The 26039-nt window shown below is 28.8% G+C and overlaps 1 protein-coding gene across 1 annotated transcript; it reads right to left on the bottom strand.

The window, feature by feature from the left end:
• Window positions 1-2845: 2845 nt before the first annotated feature.
• Window positions 2846-25790, bottom strand: LOC142331682 (spectrin beta chain-like). Its single transcript, XM_075377712.1, has 5 exons — window positions 25725-25790; window positions 25275-25387; window positions 6184-6363; window positions 3165-3353; window positions 2846-2888 (listed from the first exon to the last, which is right to left on the bottom strand). The coding sequence occupies exons 1-5, from the start codon at window positions 25788-25790 to the stop codon at window positions 2885-2887; spliced, it is 552 nt and encodes a 183-aa protein (XP_075233827.1). The 3' UTR covers window positions 2846-2884.
• Window positions 25791-26039: the final 249 nt, after the last annotated feature.

The raw sequence follows: 26039 nt of genomic DNA on the forward strand, positions 1-26039 counted from the left end.
ACTGTATATCATTAACAGTCTCTACATGAAGTCCCGTAAAAGTTTTTCTTATTTCTTTAACAGGGCCTCCAGCACAATTTGTAATCTCTCTAGCAATTAAGAATGGACTTACCTTTTGGAAGTTACCATTCTCTTTTGTGATGACCAAAAATCTTGGTTTGGGAACATTATTTCCAAACAAAGCTTTTCTTAAATCTTTACTGATTTATCAGCATCTTTTCTAATCTTATCACTCTCCTTACTTTTTTTCCTCTTCGCTTGTGGCGAATCGGCGGTTTCTAAACGAGGGTGTTTACGTGCACCTTCTGCCACGTTAGTTTGTTCAGGAAAATTCATGAACATTGATCCCTTCTGTAGCAAGGCTAGCCGCCGGGGTACACCCCCACTCCAGGGCTACTAACCTTGGAGGTCCGATCTGGTACTCCGGTGGAACCGGCATATGTCCTGGCAGAGAGCGGATGCGCAGTCTCTGCACTGACTCCAGGCTCCTACTCACCGAAGCTTTCAGAGCTCCCATGCACCGACATACATGGGCACCATTGCTACATGCTTGCCATCGCAGGGGGCATGTGGACAACGGAAGGGTCTCCGTTACACCTGCAATAACATTGACCCTGGCCGCCACATCGCCACCTCTAAGAGTGGTATGAATCCATTTCCAAAATCGTTTGTTATTCCATTTCCTGCAGGTAGCCAAAAATCCAGTCCGTTTAGTGACCTGAAGTTGGAACCAGGTCAAACTTAACAAAGCATAACCGAGGAATTTACTCGGAACCCCGTTAGCCAGCTATATGTGATGTACAAAGGTACAGCTGTTGCCGCCCTGGACGTGGAACATAGATGTTGTGTTCCGGACGTGGGGATTATCTACCTCAGGGCACAAATCATTATTATATTTGTTTGTATAATTTTATTTTATAAATTGTATTTAAATGTAATAAATATAATAGAAAAATTAAAAGCATGAATAGTAATACATTTAATATAGTAGATTTTTTAATGATGACTACTTACTATTATATGTTTTTAAAGATTCTTTAGGAAAGTTTTTATTTTGGTTTTGTTAATTTTTTTTTTTTTAAAGACAAACTATTTATTATTATTATTACATTAAATAATAAATCTATATTTTATTTTTATAGATTAGACAAATGTATAATAAAAGAAAATGTCAGTATTAAGACATTGAAGTGAAGAAGTAATTTCATTAAAAAAGAAAGAAAAAATTGTGAATTAATCTTTATTTACTGCATCCGGCAATAACTAAAGTAGGAAATTTTAACTGTATGTTGTCATGAACTGATTCAGTTATAATTTTTTCCACAAGAATACAAAGGCTAAAGAGAAGTATCTCAACAGCTGAAGCAATTAAAAATAGTATAATTAATAGCATTTACTTATTAATATATTTTTTTAAAAAGCCTGCCATTACACCACAACATAACACATTACCAAGATCAATATTTAATTTTTTTAAACAGTAATAACTGCAACTAATTAAAAAAACTTTTTTTTAATATTTCAAGGCTTTTATTGTATAATAAACATTACAAGGTAATAATAATAAACTTAATATATACCTTAAAGTGAACGTCTTTAAAATGATGAACTCTTTGAAAACATTCATAGTTTTCACATGAGACATCAAGAAAAAGAAAACAAAATACTTTGTTAAACAAATTTAAAAAAAAACATAAATAAATAAATAAAGTGTAAGTTATATATATATATATATATATATATATATATATGATAATGAAACCACATTAACACACTTACCATAAAAAATTAAAGAAAGTGATAGAAGATATATTGCTTCTATTTTACCTTGAATACATCACAATAAGTAGTATTTGTAATGTAAATATAAATGCATGTATATTTTTATACGCAAAACATCACAAAACTCATTGAATATAGCTTTTACTAGTTAATTATGCATAAAGAAAAGCCCGTGTAAAATTTACACTTAAAATAAGTTACATTAAAAAAAAATAATAACAAAAAGTAAAGCAGGTAAAATGTTATCATAATCTACCGTAAAATTAAAAAAATATATATAATTATATTACAATAATATAAATATTACTAATAATAATAATAACAACATCTTTATTTAAAGGCATCTTAGAGAATATAACAATAAACATTAATAAACAAAAGTTACCATAAAATCAGGATTATATAAAAAAATAAAGAAACCAACAAAAAACTTAATGATACAAGATAAAACATATTTTATTTTAATAATAATAATACAATACAAATAAAAACAAAATGTAAAAATACGGTGTTGTAAAGTGTAGTTATTGGCAGTAGTAACTCGTCAAATATTGCATCATAATAATAATTAATACAAAATACATCAACAAGTAAATATTATTATAAATAATTTTTAAGATGTTATGAATGAATTACCACTAGTCAAGAGATTATAAGTAAATTACTAAAAAGCTCCAATAAGTAAATATAGATTATTTGTTACATTACGAAATTGATCAATTATTTTAGTAATATATTTATCAATTCTCTGTCATCAACAAATTAAATAATCTTTTGAATTAAATAATAAATAATATAATACTAGCACAGTGACTTGCAATTTAAATTCTATCAACAAATTTTATTTATATAACTGTTAAATTCATTAAATTAAAACAACGCTGTGTGACACGCAGTAGTAATAATAATAATATCTAGTATTTATAAACATTACTAATAATTTTGTTTTCTTCTTTTAGTAATTTCTTAAATATATATATATATTTTTACAATTATTTAATTTATTACAATTTTTTTCTATCCTTTTTTTCATTCATCACATTTATGTATCGCTCGATGAGTGATAATTTTTTTTGATAATAGATAAATTTTATTATTTCATTCAGCTGAAACAGAATAACAAAATTTTTATTAGCAACATAAATTACTTTTTATAAAATAATCTTAGATATCAATAAATTTATAAAGCTCAAGAATAAAAAATAACCAGATTCCTAATCAAAAATCTATGAACTTGAATATCAATAATAATAACAATTTGGCCAGGCAAGTGATTACACATTTTCCTGAATAAATTGATGATTGGTGACTGAAAAGCATGATTCTTCAATTAAAAAAAAAATTACATGTAAATTCTTTTTATGTGAATAAGAAATACTCACTTCTTTTTAAGAGTGAAAAAGGAACGACGTTTTGGCTCATCCTTCCGTTCCTGAGGAGCTGGAAGCGTGTGCGATCTTGAAGGTCCACCAGATCCTTGCATTTTACAAACACTTGTTAAAACATTGACCCACTGTCCCATTTCATCATCATCCTTTGCCTGGAATAAATACTCTGCTCCATTGCTCAACCTAAGAATTTATGAAGAAAACAGTTAAATCATGATCAAACTTTTTAACATGTTAATTTACTATCTTAAGCTTTAGAATAAAAAGTAGTAATTTCTACAATAAATCAAAGATTTTTTTTCATCAGCAATACTGTTGGACTGATAACTGCGCTAAAAATATCATCTCAGTTTCACTTTAGGCAGGAGTAATATTCAGAATCTGTTTAAAATTAATTTTAGAAGGTCTATGTCCTTCTATAATATGAATAAAAATTTAGTTATAAATAAACAAACTTAATTAAGTGAAATCAACTCCTATAGATTAAAATGCATTATTTTGTTTACGTGATAAAACTACCACCATGACAACTTGTAAAGATTATTTCGTCTCACTATTGGTCTACGTAATTAAAATTTAATTTAATAAAATAAAAATTAATTAATTATGTGATAAAGTAACAAAAAAAAACTGAAATTTTTTTAAGCTACTTTATCATATAACCTTAAGCCTTTCTCATCTGTAAAATTCTGCATTCAGATCTCAGTTAGGCTGGGATGTATCTTTCACATTCTACAAAATTCATCTCTAACCATTCCAAAAATCAAAGGACAGGAACTATCACCGGTTGTCACCCAGGAGCTGCTGATGATGTTAATAAATAAACCCACAGGCCTTTCAGCAATGTAAATTTCTTGATTTCACTATTTAAAACATAACAAGAACAAAGCATAACATAACAAAAACTAAGACAAAAAAATGGGGGAATCCTGATATAAGTAAAAAAAAAAATTATTTCATTAGGCTCTTTTATTTTGTAAACCAGGCTGCACCAAAACTAATTGATAATCCCTAATTTTTCAATAGATTGAGGAGTGGACTGAAATACATCATGTGAGATTTAATGTATGTATTTACAAGGTCTGTCCAGAAAGTATTCGATCTTTTGCTGTAACTTTCAACACTGAAGTGTCATATGGATGTGCTTGTTCACAATGTCGGATACCTCTACCAAACAGTGCCTCAATTCAGCTAATCAGTTGACAGAAATATGCTACAGTATAATCATCCAACATTTCTGTTCATTGGATTTCATGATGTCAGAAACATCATGAGAGACGGAACAAAGAATCTGCACTCTATGAATGATACACAATTAAAATGGTTAGAATATTTTAAAAAATTATCATATTTAGTTGAAAATGACCCTTGGTTTGGCAGACTTACACCGACTCCTGAAAATGTGGAACAAGTTAAAGAAAAGTTTTAATTAATTAAAATCGTTGTTTGGCTACGCAAGAGATAGAAGAAGACCTCAGAATTTCAAAAAATATAGTTTAAGAACTCTTAAGCAAAGAACTGAAGATGAATTGCATGGTTTCAAAATCTTACAGAAAGTAAGATGGTTTCAAAAGTTTACAGACAGAAGACAAATTACTGAATAGAAGTCACCCAGGAAATAATCAGAAACTCAGAAATATTAAAAAAAAAAAAGGCCATTACTGGGAAAAATTTCATTTATGTTTATGGTTATGACCCAAACAAAATTCTATATTTCACAATGGAAGAATCCGAGAAGGCCAGAAGCCAAGAAAGCACACCAAAGTTGGAGCAACATCAAAGCAATGCTCACTGTTCTTTTTGACCAGGAAGGTGTTATACTCTGAAAGGCCAGATGTAAGATTATTCTTGGATGTTCTAAAGTGATTGCTCCATGTAGTGAAACAGACTGATTTGGGAAAAAGTTGTGACAAGTGCTTCATCATGACAAGACACTTGCTCATTCTTTACAACTAATCTAGCAATTTATAATGAAATACAGGACTTTGCAAATTTACCTTCCCCATACATTCCTGACCTAGCTCCCAGTGACTTCTTGGCTATTCCTAAAATTAAAAATTCTCTAAAAGCAAGATTTGTTGACGTAGAGGAAAATTAGCCAAAATGTGACATAGAGTAAATTAGACAGAATGTGACATAGCACATGTTGGTTATTCAGAAAGAAGAATACAAGTAATGCTTTAAAAAATAGAAGCATATTTGGAAAAAAATTAATTTCCAAAGCAGAATATTTTGAAGGGGATATTGCCAGTATTGACCACAATTAACTCTTTTCACTAGCTACAGAATAATTTTTGATACTTTCAAGACAGACCTCATATGTTTCTACTGCCATAAGATTTTTTAAAATTCTTCTTAAGTTTAGACTGTTAAAACCTTCAGAAGCTTACACCTGAAACTACAGCCACATCTCAGAAAAAACACAACCTTTAGTGCATTCAAAAATGAAAAATAGTAGTCCACTATATAATAAGTAGCATATTCAAAATTTTATATACCAATAGATATGAAAACTTGACAAAACGTGTCCTTACCCAAGGGGGATAGAAAAACACTTTATGTTCAGTAAACAACTTTTTATATATCGCTTATATCCAAAGATATATAAATCTGAAACTTTGAACATTAAATACAAACTTCAAAACAAACTGGAAAATAGGGTTTTTTTAAATAACTAAAACAAGTAAAGACAATAAACACATTTTTATAATGCTATTGGTATGAGAGATATACAGATAACATACCTAAATTCTACTTACTGGGCATTACTTATATTTGATTACTAATATAAATTGGTCGGAAAAAATGAGTTGGTTGTTAATGAGAAAAAATGTTTTTATCTGTATCTAATTTCTTCCTTAAGGAATAAAAATTTCACTCTATCTTCATAAAAGAGATTAGACTCTGATAACTGTCATTTCCAAAATCATATTTAAAATTTGCAACAGTATTTTTAAAATACTTATACTTCTTAAAAAAAAAAAATATATATATATATATATAAAGAACTTACTTGACCCTGAAAACATGTTTCTTTTTAGTGTAGTTGGTAGCTATTTCAGCAGTACCACCTCGTAAATCAGTGGGGGCTTCTCCTTTGTAATAAACTTCAGGTGCAGCCTTAGCACTTTTACTATCTTTATATACCAAAAGCAGTGTACCTCTTACTACAATCCACAATTTATCCCAAGACCTGTAAAAAAAAATACATATATATATATAAATAAAAAAAATAATTATCAAAAATAAGTATAGGATTAATTATTTGTCTTATACAATCAAATAATTTGCTTGATTATTTGAATTTTTTTAAATCAGAATAACATTTTTTTAAATAAAAAATACAGTTTCATTTAAAAGATTTAACCCAGAGATAAAGAAAAAATCCAATGCAAAACCTTAATCCACCAGAACAGGAACTTTTCCTTTCCTTTTGAAGTCCATCAGAAAAACTACTACTTATTTAAAAGAATATTGATTCCAGATAAATGTTTACCTAATATCACTAGTAAAAATTAAATGGTCGAGTGAAACATATTTTTTAGAACTTATTTTAAGCTGAAACAAAATTATGGGGCTTGAATTGAATTTTAATATTGGGATCAATTAAGCTAACTCATGGTAATCATTTTGTCTTTGTAAAGTTATGCGTCGTACCATTTATACTTATACAACAAAATCTGACAAAAATAATAGGTCTGTAAATAAAGTAATGAGATTAGTTTTTTTGCAACCAAAGTGGCAACACTGTAAAGTTACTAGTAAACATATGGTTATATGAACAGCTAATTTATATTAGGTATTAATATTTTTAGCCTGTTGTTGCCATGAGAGACGTAAACACACTTTTCGTAAAACAAGTGTGTGTTACAGAAATGAGTGATATTAATTAGGAGCAACATTGTGCAATCAAGTTCTGTGTTAAACTCTGTGAGAATGCTACTAAAACTTTTTCAGAATTGAAAAGGGCATATGGAGATGATGCTCTTTCACGAGCCCAAGTTTTTAGGTGGTTTAAAGAATTTCAGATGGATGGGAATCAGCTGCAAATGATCCACGTTCTGGAAGACCGTTAATGTCAAAAAGTGATGACAATATTGAGTGAATCAGAGACTCGATACGAAACGACTGGCGATTAACTGTCAGAATGACTGCAGAACAATTGAATTTGAACTATACCAGTCCATCAAATTTTGACAAGTGAGTTGAACATGAAAAAAATTTGTTGCAAAATTAGTCCCAAAAAACCTCATTGTTGAACAGAAAAACAACAGGGTGGAAGAGTGCCGCAATCTTCTAGGGCAAATTGAAACTAATCCTAGTTTTCTAAAAAATGTTATTACTAGTGATGAATTTTGGGTATTTGAGTACGACCCAGAAACAAAATGCCAGAGCAAGGATTTTTTTTCACCCAACCCAAAGGACTGGATCCACAACAAAGCAAAGCACATCAAGGAGGTTGTCTACTCAAACTGGACTCCCTGTCCACCAGCCATAAATCTAGTCAAACAGGTCAGCCCGCCGATTAGATCTTCTCATTGCCTGCCTCTAACCCCACAGCAAGGATTTGCACACTTCAAACTCACCACGTCCAAAAAAGCAAAAATGACCAAATCAGAAATCAAAACCATGCTAATTTGTTTCTTTGATAGTAATGGCATTGTCCATAAGGAGTTTATGCCTTCAGGATAGACTGTAAATGAATATGTTTAACGAGAAATTTTTGAAAGACTGTGGAAAAGAGTTATTCTCATGCCATCAAAGACAACCAATCCAAAAACCAGCCATCAAAGACAACTGGATGCTGTATCATGACAATGCACCTTGTCACATTGCACTCTCAATTAATGAGTTTATGGCAAAGAAAAACATTCCTGTATTTTCCTCAACTATTTTATTCACCAGACTTGAGTCCCTGCAACTTTCTCCTGTTCCCGACTTTAAAAAAACACCTCAAAGAACACAGTTTTAGAACAGCAGAAAACATTTTTTTAAAAATGTAACCGATCATCTGAAGGATATTCCAGTTTCTGAGAGTTCCAACATTGCTATTAAGAGTGGGTTTACCATTTGAAGTGTTGTGTGGCTTCCCAAGAGAACTATTTCAAAATTTATATAGTCCATATATAACTGGATTGTAAATAAAAAGTTTTTCTGAACCAGTCTCATTACTTAATTTACAGACCTAGTATTAACAAACTTCCATGAATTTGCAATGGCTTACATTTAATCGTACCTTTAACAATAATACAAGTTAAGATTTAAAGATTTAAAAAATTCACCTGTTAAATCAATAAAATGTTATAGTTATAAAAAAAAATCCAATTCTGTGATATGCTGACCTGTACATCAATGAAAGTTTGTGAAAAAAACACTATCATATTAAAACAACCATGAATAATTGTTTGTGCTACACTAACAAATTGATAAAAATAACTTACACACTAACTCTATCATGGAAGAAATTATCTACACATTACATTAAGAAAGTACCCTAGTAGTTTTTCAACATACTGTTACATTATTAATAGATGTAATATTATATGAAATTTTTGACAAAAATCTGTATTACAATTTTCTACTGTTCTGGAGGCTAGAATACAGAAATCTGTATTAGAATTCATTTGAAAGCAACATATTTAAAATACTGGTTGATAAAATATTAACTTGACAAGATACAATTCCAAATGATGATAATAAAATTCTCTCTCAGCCATTTCCCATTTTACAGACTCATTTTACAAACTTTTGAATATACACATAGCAACAATTTTAATATACATAGTAACAGCGTAGTTTCCAAGTTATTTATTAAAAATCTACTCTTTTTCAATCCAACTACCTGCATTTTAAACTCAGGTAGAAGTATTTTTATTCTTAAAGTACATGAAGCTTCTACAGGACGCCTCAAAAAGAGGCGAATTGTCAAAACCAAACTTTTGACAATATAAATTAAAAACCACTTGTTTTTTAACAGGTAGAAACATTCAAACCACACCTGCCGTTTTATCACAAAGGATATTGGAACTGTTTATAAAAATAGTTTCAAGAATTCAGGGGATGGTCCCCCACATCGAAATAAAGAAAAAACTTTATATTGAGATATGTCCAGAAACACTTAGTTTTCCAGCTATCCACCATTTTGTATTTTTAACATAAAATTTTAGTTCTTCGGAATGGTTAAGCATATCAAGCTGAAATTTTGTATACCGCTGGGACACCTACAGGTTTACTTATATAAAAATAATGAATCTAATCTGATCTCTTAATCCATTTCAAAATGGCAGCCACATAGATGTTTTAATAATTAATATCTTTGCAACCACTAGTTTATTTAAATGTTATATTATTATAAAAATGATAAACAATTTATGACAAAGAAAATCACACCTTATTTATTCAAATTGATTCATAAATAACAAAGTTACAACAAAACTTCTTAACTGACTATTTTTATTTAGAGGCTCACTTACTTGTGCAAGTCTCTCAACAATAAAAAACCAGTTTTCATTTCCCCTTAAATAAAATAAAATAACACGACTGAACTGGAATAATTTTAATAATTTTATCATGTAATAAATTATAATAATTTAATAATATTGAAAATATTAAAATAAAATAGAATATTATTGAAATCCTGAAAATATTATAATAATAAATCACATTAATATTGAAATATAAAATGCATTACACATTTTTCGTTTAATGAACAGACACTGGTTATTAATCAAACTTTTTTTTATTTTTTCAATAAAAATTTATTTAACAATAAATTATAATATCAGATAATATAACAACAAAGGAAACTACAGTAGATGTTTTTTCATCGACTGCCAGACTCTTTCAAAGATGCCAGGTATCTGACAAATCCTATAAATCCCAATTAAAATTCTTGTGTACAATTATTCTTTGGTATCCACAGGGGTGTCATATAAAACTGTGTTTAAATGCTCCCTTAAGAAAAATACGTGATTGAGACCATATAATTTTAACATAAAAATTTGAAGATCAGGAGACCTTGCAGGCAATGCTAATTGGTCTTCTCAACCAATCACACTGTTCAGATGTGCTTCATTTAGGTGATCCCAAACATGTAATTTATAATGAGCCAGAGATCCATCCAGCATGAACCACATTTTGTTATGTGTGTTTAGTGGTAAATCTCTAGAATAAAAGTGGAAGATCAGCCTTCAAGAAATGTAAATAAATATCTTCCACCACTGAGCGTTTCAGATAAAAAACAGACAAGTAGTAGTCATTCAAAATACTTGCACATACATTTACAGAAAACTGTTGTTGGAGATGGTTCTCTGAAATGACATGAGGGTTTTCAATTGACCACATGTGTGCATTAAGAATGGCCGACCTTGTAAATCTGGATGGTTAGATATTTCATCTAACACATCTACCTTGAATTTTAGGTGTAAATATTGAACATCCTGATTTACCACATTTTAAGCTTCCTGTGTCTAAGCCATCTTTGAATGGATGAAAACATTGTGTGAGACGATAAAAATGGTAAAAGTGTCCTGATGTCTTGCCTCAAGGGTGTTGCAAAGACCAAACATTAAATGTATATCAGCCATTTCTAAATCAGTATAAATGTGATTCGCATTACCTGTCATGATGAAAAAGTTAAGGGTAAAAGGGTAAAAAATAATAATTTATTAACTCGTACAACACAGATCACTTTTATTTATATTACTATTTATTCACTTGACCAACAGCAAAATAAAAACTGAGTATTAGTTTTTATTCAAGTTTACCACAATGACTTAATTACAACATTGTCTTAATGTAAATTACTTTTCAATATTAATATAATTTATTGTTCCTGTTGAGATCATGTCGGATTATTTCATTTTATTCAGCACAAAATGAAAACTGGTTTTTATTCTAAAGGGACTTGCTTAAAGAATTTTTGCCATAATTTTGTTATTTATGAACAGATTTGAATAAATATGGTGTCATTTTCTTTGTCATAAAATGCTTAAAATTTTTAAACCAGCAGTTGCAAAGATATTAACAATTAAAAAGTTTACATGGTTACAATTTTGAAATGTACAGAGAGATCAGGATCATTATTTGTACACAAGTAAACCTCTGGGTAGCTTAGCAATAAACAAAATTTCAGCTCGATACAATAAACCAATCCTGAGATATAAATTTTTATGTTAAAATTACACAATGGCAGACAGCTGGTAAACTGAGCTTTTCTGGACATATGGTGATATATATAGTTTTTATGAATGTACACTTTACATAAATTTTTTAAAGAATTCAAATCTATACAACAACAATAATCATACTGATAACAGTCTTCTCTACAGATGTTACCAGTACATTTTCATCAGAAAATAAACTTTCCAGGATTAGAAAATTACACACAAGAAGTTAAAAAAAATAATTCAATGGATGTGTTTTACTAGGTAAATATAAATAAACACACAGCAATGTGCTTTTCAGGTAGTGATATCATTGTTAATCATAGAGATAAGATTCTTCAAAAATCTTTTCAATGTTATAATTGCCTAACTCCAAAAAATGTTATAATTTAATAAAAAGAAAATTCCCCATATCCATACTTGTATCTTTATGTTGGAAAATTGTCCATCTCCATTTTGTGGAATACTTCGTAATCAATTGTAAATTTTAAGATTGTGTAAACTAGATAACTAATACTAATAAACACAGTTTTTGTTACAAAAATGTTTTACTGTATTCTTAATGTAAATTTTTATGCTGAATTCAAAATGAAATCCACAATTTTTATGATAAAATTTTTGAAGTATTGGTTTGTGGAATTGCATGTTTTTTTTGGGATAACTTATGTACATAAAGATTTTAACAGAGCTTGGGGTACAAACATAATACTATGAACACAACAGCTGCATTTACTGTAGATTCTGACATTCACCAAAGAGCAATCTTCTGTGTCATACAATAAATATACCAATATTGTTTAAACATTCACTGTGTATGTACTGTGGTTTCATTCTGTTTAGTGATTTGCATGCAGTTGCTATGTCAAGTGTGTTATGTTATTGAATAAACACGCTAAAAAAGTGTGTAAATGATCCAGATAACTTCTACTACGTATGTGGTGATTGAGTTTTAAAGAACGACAAAGTTTGACTCTACTAGTCAAAAAATGTTATGAACTACATTTTGATTGTAAAGTTGGAAATTAAGGTAAGAACTGAACCCCTCACATCTGCTATAAAACATCTTGACAGACTGGACACACTGACCTAGGAGTAATTGGCACATGAGTTTTTGCCACACCAATCATATGGAGTTAACTGCAAGATCATTTATCAGGCTATTATTTCTATATTATAAAAATAACAGGGATAAGTACAAGAAGTAAATCCAAATGCACAGTGTTGTACCCAAATTTACTTCTGCTATAAAGCCAGTTCCTCATGGTGAGGACTTACCTGTAACCTTACCTACCTCCAACACATCTAACTTTAGATGAATCAAAATATGAGGTAGCCACTGAAGTTCAATGTGAGGCGCAAGACAATCCTACTTTTGAGCCAAAATCCTCTTCCTGTGAAATTCATCTGATAACTCAAAGTGAATTAAACGACCTTGTTCAAGATTTGACTTGTCAAAGAAACAAGCCAAGCTTTTAGGATCTAGGCTGAAATCTTCTCCATGTTGACACTAAAGTGTTTCTTTCATAATTGTCAGTAACAGTTTCAAAATTTATATTCTGAAGAAAATAGTTCAGTGTAGTGTGACATTATTCGTGCTGTCATGAATATACTTCATCATGAACATTACTCTACAGAATTGAAACTGTTCATAGATTATTCAAAAACCAATTTAAAGACTGTCCATTTACACAATGTCAACTCATTTCCTTAAGTATCATTGGGTTATGCAATTAACATGAAAGAATCATGACAATATGAAAATTTTATTAGAAAAAATTCAGTTCAAGCACCAGTGGACTATATGTTGTGATTTAAAGCGTTATTGCATTATTGGCTGCACTAAGTTTTGTTGATTGCTTTCATACAATTTTTGACGTAACTCAATACATTAATACTGTGCCACAGAAACTGTTGTAAGAGTTCTTGTGATTTTGGATTTGATCTTGGTATGTCGTTTCAAAGCATTCATTACACTATTAACTGCCAGAGATAAACATATACAATTTTTTCTAAATAAACCCTTTATTTTATCTATTATTAAGTATATAAAGGTAGAAATATATTTTCATATCAACAAAAAAAATCAATTATCGCACAGGAATAAAGTGGTTTGTTTATGCACCTTTGGCAAAAAGCATGCAAAATATATCATTTTCTGAAGAATATAATAAGAAGATATACGAACAATTTATTAAACTTAAGTATTACAGCTATAAATAAGCAATTTTAATTTGGTTTTTCTTTAAAAAAATTATCTTCTTTGCTGTGAATGTAATTCTTGAAAATATTTTGAATGTAGATGCACTTTACATTTTTACACGAAATAAATTATATGGTTTTTGCAGAGTTTACATCTTTGTCTAGCTTTTTTCACATGCTCTGAAATAACGTCCTATTTGATCATAACAAACATCTGTCGAACTGGTTTTTGATCGACAGCCCTGGGTTGCCATTGGTGCTGAAGGAAGATTATCTTTACTTTTTTCTTAATTCTCAGCAATACTTCATGGTATTTTTATTTCTTCACTCTTCATCAGAGATAATACTAGAGAAGACCTAAAACTATATAATACTAAAGCTTAAATCCAATGTAATTTGTTTACCTTTGATAAATATTTTTGCTGAATGCCTATCAAAATATGGCAAAATTTCTTTATCAATAATAGATAAACTATGAGAAAAAACACCAAATTGTAAATTCCATTTGTTGACTTAATCGAAGAATGGCCATAATTTTTTAATGTATCTTGCTTGTCAATTAGTTATCTGAAAAATGTACATTTAGTTTTATTACCCTAAAAGTGTTGCTCATTGAATTGTACAGCATTGCAACACCCTTACCTTCATCCTTACTACAATAAATATCTGTTTGAGGTAAGTTGTGATAACCAGTCAATATTAAAATTGCAATAAATCTTTTTAGTAAGGCACTATTTAAGGAAATATAATGTCAATTACTGCCAAGTGCATACTTTGTACTAAATTCCAAAACCATATTCAGTAGTTATTATATAAAGGGTTTTTGTAGTCAAATTTAAGAAAGAAGGGAAATCATTTGCAAATGTTTCACCTTTCTTAATACAAAATTGCATTGTTTCAGTCTGCGGTGGAAGCTACTGGCCCTTAGGTTCTTAGGGAAGAACAAGGTGATGATGGTTGAACCATATAAAACTCTAAATTCCAGCAAGGGGTGATAGAATCACCCCCTGATGGGGTGATTCCTTACCCAACAAGCTGAGGGGTGATATCCTTACCCAGCAAGGGGTGATGATTCCTTATAAAGTGATGGAAAGGTTGCTTAATTCTGATGACGAATGGAGCAATTGTTGTAGATGGTTCCAGGAAGTTCTTTCTACAAAGATGAATGAAGAAGAGCATTAGAGAGCAGTGTATTGCTGAGTGATGGTGGTGGGCCAGCTCCTGTGTAGCAGTGGATAGTAGGGGTTAACCAGATTGTCACTGCTGGGTGCCCTCGGCAGATGGCTCAAAGGCTACACAGGTGTGCTCGTTGACACGCGTGATGGCGATGAAAACCTTATTAGGTGGTTCCATCACCACATCGTTGGGAGGGAAAGGGAGTGGGTTTTTAGTGAGTCCCACGTACATGCTGTGAACCCTACACACCCAGTATGTACAGGCTACTGGCATTTGGAAGGCAAATTTTCCCACTTCGGATTAAAACAAAAAAAGGGGTTTATCATCTTCTTCTGCCATGATATATTATTCTTTTATTGCATGTAATATTACGTACGATATAAAAGAAATTTACTATGTAAAATTTTATTTATTTATTTATTTTTTTAATAATTGACTTAATCAATATTAAGGTTGTGGTTAACAAAAAAGATTCTTGTGCAACACAAACAACAAAGAAAGTTGAAATCATTTATATTAAACAGACTACAAATCTACTCCACATTACAAAAATAATACAATTGTTATAATTAATACAAATTACCCCTAATTTATTTGATTTTCCATTTCATTCTTATCAGATACAAAAACATTACCAGATGCAAAAACAGTTGAACAGAAATAAAATTAATGAAAATCCTTATCTTTCTTAAATTTTTTTAAAAAAAGGATTTAAATTTAATGAAAAAGTATTTAATCTAATATTGCTTTCATTTCCTATTTCAAACATAGATTTTTAATATTGTGTCAAAAAACATTTGAATTTTAATTTAAACTAGATAAACAATGGAAAAAATCAACTATAATAAAGATGAAAAAATTGGAAGAAAACATGTGATTAAATAGAATAATTTTGAACACAAGACTAATTAAAATTAAATCAAAAAATAAACTACGATGAGTAAAATAAAAAATAATTAAATCACAGGTAGAAAAAAGTAATAAAATAAAACCTGATTAAAATCCCCATCTCAAAATAGAAATTATTAAACAAATTTCAGAAAATAAATTTTATCTTGGAGAACAAGATATATTTATAGCACAAATATATATTTATTATATTTAGATATATTCATTATAGTACAAAATAAAAATAAAGAAACCCTAAAGAATGTAAATAATTTAAAAGCTCCCTTACAACAAAAATCTTAGTCCTTCTAAATGATCACAAGCAATACCAATTAAGTAAAATAAACTAGATTAAAAAATGCATGTTCAACCATAAAAGAAACTCAATCAAACCTAAATTAGTTATAATTCACAAATAACTAAACTTATGTGACAAATAAGCAATGAGAATTTTTAACCCTCTTAGAATTAAACAAAATAAATTACTATAAAAATAAAAATTAAGCAAAGATTAACAAAAAAGAATAGCTATAACTAAATAAAAAATAAAATAATAAACAAACAATGAATTAAACCATGACCACTAAGCTTTAATATAACACCAATTAAAATTGTTGATCCAGAATTGGAGCTTCAATATCAGCTTTTGGTAATCACGTGGGGAAAAAAAAAAAATATTTAGATATATAAATATTAACTTAATAGCAATCTATTTAAGTTTATTTTCCTCTTGAATGGATAGAATTAAATATAACAAGACATATTTTACTTTAAAATGTTATCTTTATTAATCTTTTGGATTAACCAATAAACTATACAAACTTATATATTAAATTCACTACATTTTACTTAGAATTCTCTAAGCTTCCTCAGGTGACAATATACATTCATACACACATTATACAGAACTTTCTTGCATACTAAGAAATTAACTGATCTACCCATCCTTTTTTTCTGTTTAGCCTCAGGAATCACCGTCAGGTATTACTTCAGAGGATGATATGTATGAGTGTAAGTGAAGTGTAGTCTTGTACAGTCTTAGGTCAACCATTTTTGAGATGTGTGGTTAATTGAAACCCAACCTTCAAAGAACACTGGTATCTGGTGTCCATGATCTAGTATTCAAATCCGTATAAAAGTAACTGCCTTTTCTAGGATTTGAATGTTGGAACTATCTACTTCGAAATCAGCTAATTTGTAAAGATGCATTTATCACTAAACCAACCTGGTGGGTTTGAACTACCCATCCTAGATAACAATATTTTGTCTCCACCCTTATTGTAATAGATCCCCCTACTCACACATCGCTCATCTTATATTTAGAAAATTATATGTATCTCTTTATATAACCTGATTACTAATTCCTGTGTATTGAAACCTTTACAATGCACATATTTTTCTCAAAAATTACAAACATTAAACATTGTTTTCCTTAAAACTAAATTTATAATATAGATGTATGATTTTTTTAATTAAATTAACATATATGTTGCTTAATCCACTATGTCCGTTCTATTGTTGACAGCATTTGTATTTCTATTGATGTAAATCATTTCTAGAGTGGTGGGTCCTTTTATGTGTATAATATTTTGGTGCTGTTGAAATCAAATGAATGTTTATGTTCTATTTTATGTTTTGTGAGCACTGTCACTTCCTTTTTTCTATAGTTATGGGCTTCTATTCTTTTTTTAAGGTATTGAGGTGTTTGTCCAATGTACACAGTGTGACAATCCTTACATTGACTGCTGCATACTAGCTGGCTTGTTGATTTTTTACTATCAGTGATTTTAATTTACATATTAACATATTATTCAGATTGTTTAATTTATAAGCTAATATTCCCTACTAGTCTCCAATATTTGGCCTAGTATCATTGGATTTGGAAGTATCATTCTTATTCAAGAAATCTGTTCCCTGTGAAATTAAATTTCTATAAATTAAAAATAAAATTTCAAATATGATCAAATAAGAAATTAAAACTGAGAAAAGTATTATAAATATGTTAAAATATTTAACAGATCTTATTAACAACAAAATAAGTTTTTTACAAAAAAAATATTATTGCCTTTATAAGTTGTCGGGCCAAGGCTTGTTGAAGCTTGCCAGTTATATAAAATCCTCTAGCCATGTTACAAGCACTGCACAGGTTATGATTGATGGTGAGGATGCCACCTTACTGCCTCCAAACCTACAGAACAAGTGGAGAGGATGATGGAAGATTGTATAACTCTGCTGACCCTTAATTATAAATCAGTTGGAAGAAGAAGTTTGAGCAGACCAAGAAAGAGATGGAAAGAAGCTGGAACAGGCAGTGCTTAATCCATAAATGAAGAAGAAGAAAATGAAGACCAAAAAAAAATTTTTAAGTTGAAATAAACAAATAACATTTTAAAAAACATTTGCTTTAAATTCTGAAAAAAGTACTTTCCCAATTCGTCTTTGAATTTAGGATTTTAGAAGTCTGCCAAATTAAAAATTAACAATAACCAAAGATTTACTTATCCTTAATTTAGAACTGAACTCAAAAAATTTTAATTTAAAGGATCCAAAATATTATTTTCTAATTTTTATTATATATATTTTTTTTAAATCAATTATTAATATTTTTATCTTGTAGTTTTATTTAAAATTAGGATAAGCCTCTAAAAATGGGCCCATATGAAAGCAATAGCTGTTTGCAAAAAAAAAACAAAACATGAAGTTAAGGAACCTACATCTTCACAACAGTAAGAAAAAGAAAGCAAAGAAATTTAGTAGATTGCTACCATGTAGCTCTTGGAATGTAGGAATGTATACTAAAATCAATCTGATAATACCAGGTTATACATTATTTTGCTATAATTATCCAAAACTAATTAATGAAACAAGAAAAAAATTAAAAATATCTTCCTACGTTTGTATACAGACAATGTATTTATTATAATTAAAAATTTAAGCTTTTATATCAACAAACTGAGCTGAAATGTACAATAAATTTTTTTTTAAATGTTACTTCAAAGGATTTCAGTTATGGTTGTGACCATCTTTAGTGACAGGTCTAACACCTTTCCCGTAAGTGTCAGCTAATAGTTTTTTATGCAAATGTACTAAGAATGTGGTCGAAAAGCATGTGTAATTTGAATTCTGTCAGTTTATTTAGTATATCACTGTTGTGCACTTATGTATGTTTTTGTATTTCATAATATACAAATGTAGAACTTTTTGTGTACTGCAGAATATCAAGGGTGTGTTGATGTTGACAAATTTATAACTTCTATGAGATGGTCAACAAGTACTGATTTTATATTGTTGCGAAGGACTTTTATATGTTTATTGTATGTTTGTTTAAAACTGGATCTCATTTGAATATTTTGCAATCTAAAAATGTTAGTTTATATAATAATCCATTGGCATTATATTTGTTTGGTGATTTGTTCTGTGTGTAATGATGTTTTCATTAAAAAGATTTTTTTAAAGATCTTCCACTTATAGTGGCACCATTAAAGGAACTTCCTCTGCAAAATAAAAAAGAATCACGAAATTGGTAAATTTTATGAAAAGTACAGCTTGAACATGCGTGTAAAACTTATTTAATAATATGTAGATACAAGTATGTGTCAAATTGAGAACATCATAAAATTAAAAAGCATTAACATAACACAAAAGTTTAAAATTAGCTCTTTTTTATAAATTTTTTAATTTTTTTTTTCAGGGAAGGGAAAACAGATTGGGTGTGGGATGAATTTCAAAAATCAGTTCCAATGTCAACTTATTTAGTTGCTTTTATGATTTCTGAGATGGAACATAAAGATACAGATAAAGCAGATGGCAATGTTAAATTTAGAATATGGGCCAGAAAAGATGCTATAGATCAAGTAGAATTTGTTAAAAAACTTGGACCTAAGATTTTATCATTTTATGAGAAATATTTTGATATAAAATTTCCATTACCAAAGCAAGATTTAGTTGCATTACCTGATTTATTTCATGGTGCTATGGAAAACTGGGGACTTGTTACATTTAGGTATTCATGACTTGTTTTTACCCTTTTTTTAATTTAATACATATTGTTTTATTTACTACTAATTACAATTTAGGTTACAATTTTTAGAAACATTTATTCTTGAAATGTTTCTAAAAATATCACTTGTGAAAATGCTTCACACATATATTCATGTGAATCAATGCTCTAGCAAATCACAATTGAATGTCTTCATCAGTTATCTTTCTACAATACAGGATAACATTTTTGATAACAATTAAATATCAGCTACAAAATACATGAATAGAATAACATTAAACGACTTATTAGAAAAGGATGCTTTGAATTCTGGAACTAGTTTCAATACTGAAAAATGGAAATCTTACAACTGTATATCTATGTAGTTTTTTATTTTAAGTGATCATATATTTTTTTTATTTGCCAGGTTTTTAGAGGATATCATATTATCAAACATGTAATGTGCTCAATTCAAAACAATTCATAGAATAACAGGCGACTTGATAATTAACAAATATACCAAATTAAATTAGTGACCATCACTGACAATTATTAAGTTAAAATTCTTCTCTCTTTCTTTACTGAATATGCACATACTTTGCAGAATAAATGAGTTCAAATATTTAAAAAATTTTTTTCTGTAAATCTAAACTATATGAATAACTTCTAAGCTACTTTACTATCCATTTTTTTATAAATAAAACTTTTGTAACAAACCAGTGAACCAAATATTATAATAAATTTAAAAATCCCCATCTACAATCTGCTTTTAGTTGTTTATTTATTAAATGTTACTTTTGTGAAATGTATTCTTTCTTGTCTGTGACCTGCAGATTAACTGAAAAAGTTGCACAACCGAAAACGAATTACTTGATAAGGTGGTTGTAATAACTTTTTAAAAAACAATTTGTTATAAAATTTGGTTTGGAGATCACAAAAGTTTAAATTTCAAATTAATATTTCTGACCATCATGGAAAATAATGCACAAAAAAACTACAGGTTTATACAGACTAACTACAGTTTTAATTAGGTATAATCAAGTTTGAAGACAAATATAAAAAATTTACTGATATATTTTTATAAAATATACTTGAGATTTAGCCTTTTAAATCATTTTTACCAATTCAAAATATTTTTTAGGTTAATTTTAAAAAAAAGATACCTTTTTAGGATTCTTGATTCCAAAGGCCTTACTTTGGCTGATTATAACTTCTGGAATCCAAAAAAAAACATTGGTTTTGAATATTATATAGCATTTCCATTATGTTTCATATGGATCTGTAATCTCAAATCATTAACTTTTATACATTTCTGTTTTTTACACTTTTTATAAATACATTATATGATTGCAACTATAATTTGTGAAAATATGTGAAACAGCTTTGTTATGAAAGTGCTTTAAAGTAATACACTAAATTTAAATTAGGATGAGAAGATGTTTTAAATACAATTATTTTTATTTACTAATTACATAGTGGACATGGCCACGAAGGGATTCAACTTCCAGTAAATGCTTTTTGTGCAACTACCTACAAGAATTAATTTCCTTTTATTCTTGAAAGGAATGTGACATCATTGGGTCACCTTTTTTACTGGAAGGACTGAATCAGTCCTTCCAATAGCAATACATTTGTATTGATTGAATTAAAAAATCTATTCATCATAATCACACTTCAATATTTCATTTATAATGAAGCCTACTTAATAATTCTCATATGTCTATAAGTTTTAGGTGTGAAGATATAAAGCCATTAAAAATATAAAAAATGGAAAAGTAAAAATATTAGTGATCTAAAATTTAGCGTATATTTCAATTCAGTTTGATGAACATTGCTCCAAAAGTTGAAAAAATCTGGTTATAAATTTTGTAAATTTTAATCAGGCAAAGTAAAGCCTTATGAATCAAAGATCTAAAATCAGATTTTATTTCAGATTTTCATAAAAAAAAAACCTCTCAAATAAAGTGTCTGACAAATGTTTAAATTTGTAAAACCTTTAAAAAAAAATGTTAAAATTTAAACAATTTAAAAAATTTTAAATGTGTCTGAACAGATAAATCCAACAAGCTAAATTTTTATACATACTTTATTATAATCTAAAACTCCATTAATGAGATATTTGTCACCAAACTTGACCTCACATAAAAATATATAATCTGAAAATAAGTGCTTGAAATCATTATTTTTGTTAAGAATACAGTTTTTTTTTTAATACATAACTTTTAATTAAAATGGATTTGAAAGGGATTGTATCCAATTACAATCACTTTTCTTTTTTTGGATAAATTCAATTTTATAACAGACAATTACTGTAAAATAAAATAGTTCCTAATTGAGACTGAATCCTAGAACCTGCAGAATGAAAGGCAATAAGATTTTTTACCTATGAAGGTCAGGAGCTATGAAGATGACTAAACATTTGTAAAAAAAAAAAAAATTATATAAAAATACATCATGTACATCGTACAAATCAAAAACTTGATACTGTAGTGTTTTTTTAAATTGATTGAAATTTAGTTTTGTAATTAATGCTTATTCAAGGGATCTGGTGACAAACTGTTACTAATGCTTGTTAGAAAATATAGTAATTGTGTATTAATTATATATTACACATCTTTAATGTGGAAATGCAATAATGATTGAAAGAAACTTTTAAGAAGGATAGGTGTTGTTCGTTATCCTATAGTTCTCAGCCAGAAGTACATTTCTACAAGATTTTATACAACCAGGTTACTTTTGCTTATAACATTAGATTGGAAAATCACGCAATGAATACAAGGATGTTCACAGTTATCTTGTTACTTAGTAATTCTATTTGTTTATTGTATTTAGTATGTTACTGTTTGGAGTTTTATATTCTATAAATAAATTTTAATTGTGTTTTATTTTTATTAAATAGTGGTATTTATAGAGTATGCAGATCATAGAAAAAAACATTAGTCTTATAAGCAACAATGTTGTCAGCCAGCAACAGATGTGAGATTGTAGTGGATGATCTAATATGGAGAATTAGTTGTTTTAAAAATAAAAATTTTATATGGTTGTAAGACACCCTTTCTGCTATCTTTCGTGCACCCATACAAGCAGATATGCAATAAACTCAATGCTTTTCTTCTTTATAATCTGTGATACCAAGGCAATTAGGAAACAAAGAGAGGATATTGAAAGAGTGAACTTTGGTGGTAATATCAACCATAAAATATATCATTGTAGAATAAAATAATGTTTATAAGCTTTGCACACTCTACAGAAAAATTTATTTGTTGTGTTATTAGAGAAAGTGATTTGCTATGTAATAAAAACAGTTCAACTGCTACTAAGGAATCTATCTCTAACTTTAGCACATGAATTAGCTCATCAGTGGTTTGGAAACCTTGTTACAATGAAATGGTGGTCAGATTTATGGTTAAATGAAGGATTTGCTACCTACATGGAAGCAGTAACTGTTAACAGTGTAGGTGACAAATTATTTGAATTGTTTTCATTTACAATTTTTCATCTCCATTGTTTACCTTAATTAAAATTTTGTGAACACATGTATACTTTTTTTGTGTTTGTTGTTTGTAGGCAAATGAGAGAAGCAAAAGCAATTTTTAAAAAATAATAATCTATAGGTAATTTTGGACTTATTACTTTAACTATTTTGCTCATGAAATTTTACTTTTGTTTTAATATTGCCACTTATATATCTTTTTTTTATCTTCAGTTTAGTAGGCATTTTTACTGACAGAAGGTATTATGATGATGTAGAAACTATTATGATGATTATTAAAATATTTATTTAATATTTTAATTGTTTGCAAGATTTACATAAAAATATGAGATTAATCACATAATTTACCTTTGTGTTTAGAATTTAGGATTTATCCTTGTCTTAATGTTTGTATAAGAAAATTATCATCATCATCATTTCCTCTCTGGTTTAGATCCTGTTTCGTCCCTCCAGCATTTCCTCCATTTCAAGGGGGAAATGCTGGAGATGTATAGGATACCTAACACAAAGAAGGATACGTTCATTTAGGTATCCTATTGTCCTGCATTCTTTACAAAGGTTCTGTCCATTTCTACCTATAGGCAAAAATCTTGGAAACTATGTTCAGAACTATTTGAAAATCTTTGTTTTTATTCTACCCAGACAGGATACGTCCTCTAAAATTCACCTGAAAGACATCTTGGCAGCCTATATAGAGTTCAGATCTTTAAATTTTAAAACCTAGGTTTCACAACCTTATAAAAACACTCGTACATCCATTGTCATATATAATTTTAGCTGGCTGTTAAGTCTTTCTTTATTCTTTAGGTTTTGCTTTGTAGTTTCACACACCAACCTAAAGAGATTAGTTTTAATTTTAATGTCATAGTCTCAAATATAAGATAGATAAATAGTAATTTAAAAGAGGTGACTTGTTCAAGAGCTTCATTTTCTAATATAATTTTTGATCTAATAGATTCCTTACTCTTAATAGCCATTACCTTTGATTTCTTAACAGACAATTTGCAATTAAAATATTTAACTAATTATATAGTGGACATGGCCAGGGAGGGATTCAGCTTCCAGCCATTACCTAAATCTATAAATCTGCTGTTTTATTGTCTACACCTGTTATACCTACCTTCACTAAATTTTTTGTAGAGTTTTACCTGGATCTTAAAAGATTGATGTAGCTTTTCTCTTGTTGAATTTAAATATATTAAACTCCAGATCATTTTCATTCTCACTTAAAATAATTAAATCGTCAGCAAACAATAATGCAGTAATATAAATATCCTCATGCAGATGTCCAAAAACACTTGTTGTTTCCATTGAAAGATCAGTTCATCAAAATATAAATTAAATATGACAAAGGACACCCTTGTTGAACATCTAAATTAGTATTTACAAACTTGTCTCTACTTACCACCTTTACATCAATAACAGTGTACAAATTATTTATAACTTTAAATAAATTTAAAAATAAACATTTATTTATTAAAATTTTCCAGTCATTACGGTAGAGAGAGCGGATGAGTCAAGGAAAGGACACGCCAAATGAAATCCTACACACTTGGATGCAATAAGGTGGAGCCCTACCACTATGCTTAATCTGTATTGCACCCATATGCAACTGGGGGATTTTGTAGGTACTAGAAAAATAAACAAAAGCCTCAGTTACTGGACTGGAAAATGGACATCATAAGAAAATCTTAATTTAATAAAGTAACTGTAACATTTATTCATGTCTAAATTTAACATATTAAGATGTTTACTATAAGCAGTTTCTTTATGAAAAAATGTTAGGTAAGAAATGAATGGATAAAAGTGCCTTAGCTTGTGAGTAATCATTGAATTTAAGAACTTCACTAGTGATAACTATTCTATTATGTAATTTTATCTTGGATTTTAAAATATTGATGTAGCTTTTCTCTTAATTCCATTTTATCTATCACCTTTTCTATACAAAGGATTCTATTGATAATAATTGCTTGTTTATGAGGAGGTATATCATTCTTCCAAAATTGAAAGACTTGTTAGCTCCTTGTTTACAAAACATATTAAATATTGATAAGGCTGCATATTTAACTTTTGATTTCATGCAGAGTATTTCTTTGTCTAATATTCTAGTACATGTGTTTTTATTTAAGGGAATTGAGTTTTCTGTTTAAGGGAAATATTTTTAGAATTCACTGTGAAAAAATGAAAACCCATTTCATTTGTACCATGAAGGTACAAATGACAAAACTTCTTCTTGTACCATCTTCTTGTACCATGAAGGTACATTCAGTAAGGATAATAATGAAATTCCAGTTTTTACTAACATGAAAGATATATCCTGGAAAACAAGAATAAAAAAACAGCTCAAATATCATTGTACATTGTACATATTTAATTTGTATCTTCAACTATGTTCGGATATTATTAAATTATTATATCTTCCCTCATTACCTCGGATTCCATCTACAAATATATTTGATGACTGAAATAGGTATCACATGTCTTGAGGCTGCGATTTCTGTTTTATACTCAGAGACATATGATTGAGAGTGTAAGCTATGATTACCTTAGAAGATCTGAGTCTTCTTAGTGATGATACTCTTGCATTCTTCTTATCTGTTAATAGGCAAACAGATTTTGTTGCCTCCTTTTGGAGTCTCACAATCTATTCATACCTTCAATGAACTGCTGGCACTGACTCTTATGGAGACTGCTAATATCTGTTGATCAAATACATACATGCATATACTGAGTAATTTTATGTCTTTAAAATAATATGTTTTTGTAAACATCAAAAGTACATTTGTGTCTTTGTACATAGTAAATGTCTTTGTCTGTAAATGTGTCTCTGTCTTTTTAAAAAGTAAATTTATTTTCATATTTAAATAATAGAATAATGATTTAAATGAATTTCATAAATTTCAACTATAACTAAACTCTGTATATATTTCAACTATGTATATTAAACATTTTGATTCTCAGAATGATTG

The sequence above is a fragment of the Lycorma delicatula genome, chromosome 10 (assembly GCF_047948215.1).
Source record: "Lycorma delicatula isolate Av1 chromosome 10, ASM4794821v1, whole genome shotgun sequence".
Lineage (NCBI taxonomy): Eukaryota > Metazoa > Arthropoda > Insecta > Hemiptera > Fulgoridae > Lycorma > Lycorma delicatula.

Bases quoted from the DNA above. Each gene is read 5' to 3' on its own strand.
- LOC142331682 (XM_075377712.1), bottom strand. From the start codon at position 25,790: ATGTATGTATTTGATCAACAGATATTAGCAGTCTCCATAAGAGTCAGT. The intron at 25,388-25,724 runs GTATGAATAGAT...CTTGTTTTCCAG, and splicing joins GTGCCAGCAGTTCATTGAAG to GATATATCTTTCATGTTAGT. The intron at 3,354-6,183 runs GTAAGTTCTTTA...ATAAATTCTTAG, and splicing joins AAACATGTTTTCAGGGTCAA to GTTGAGCAATGGAGCAGAGT.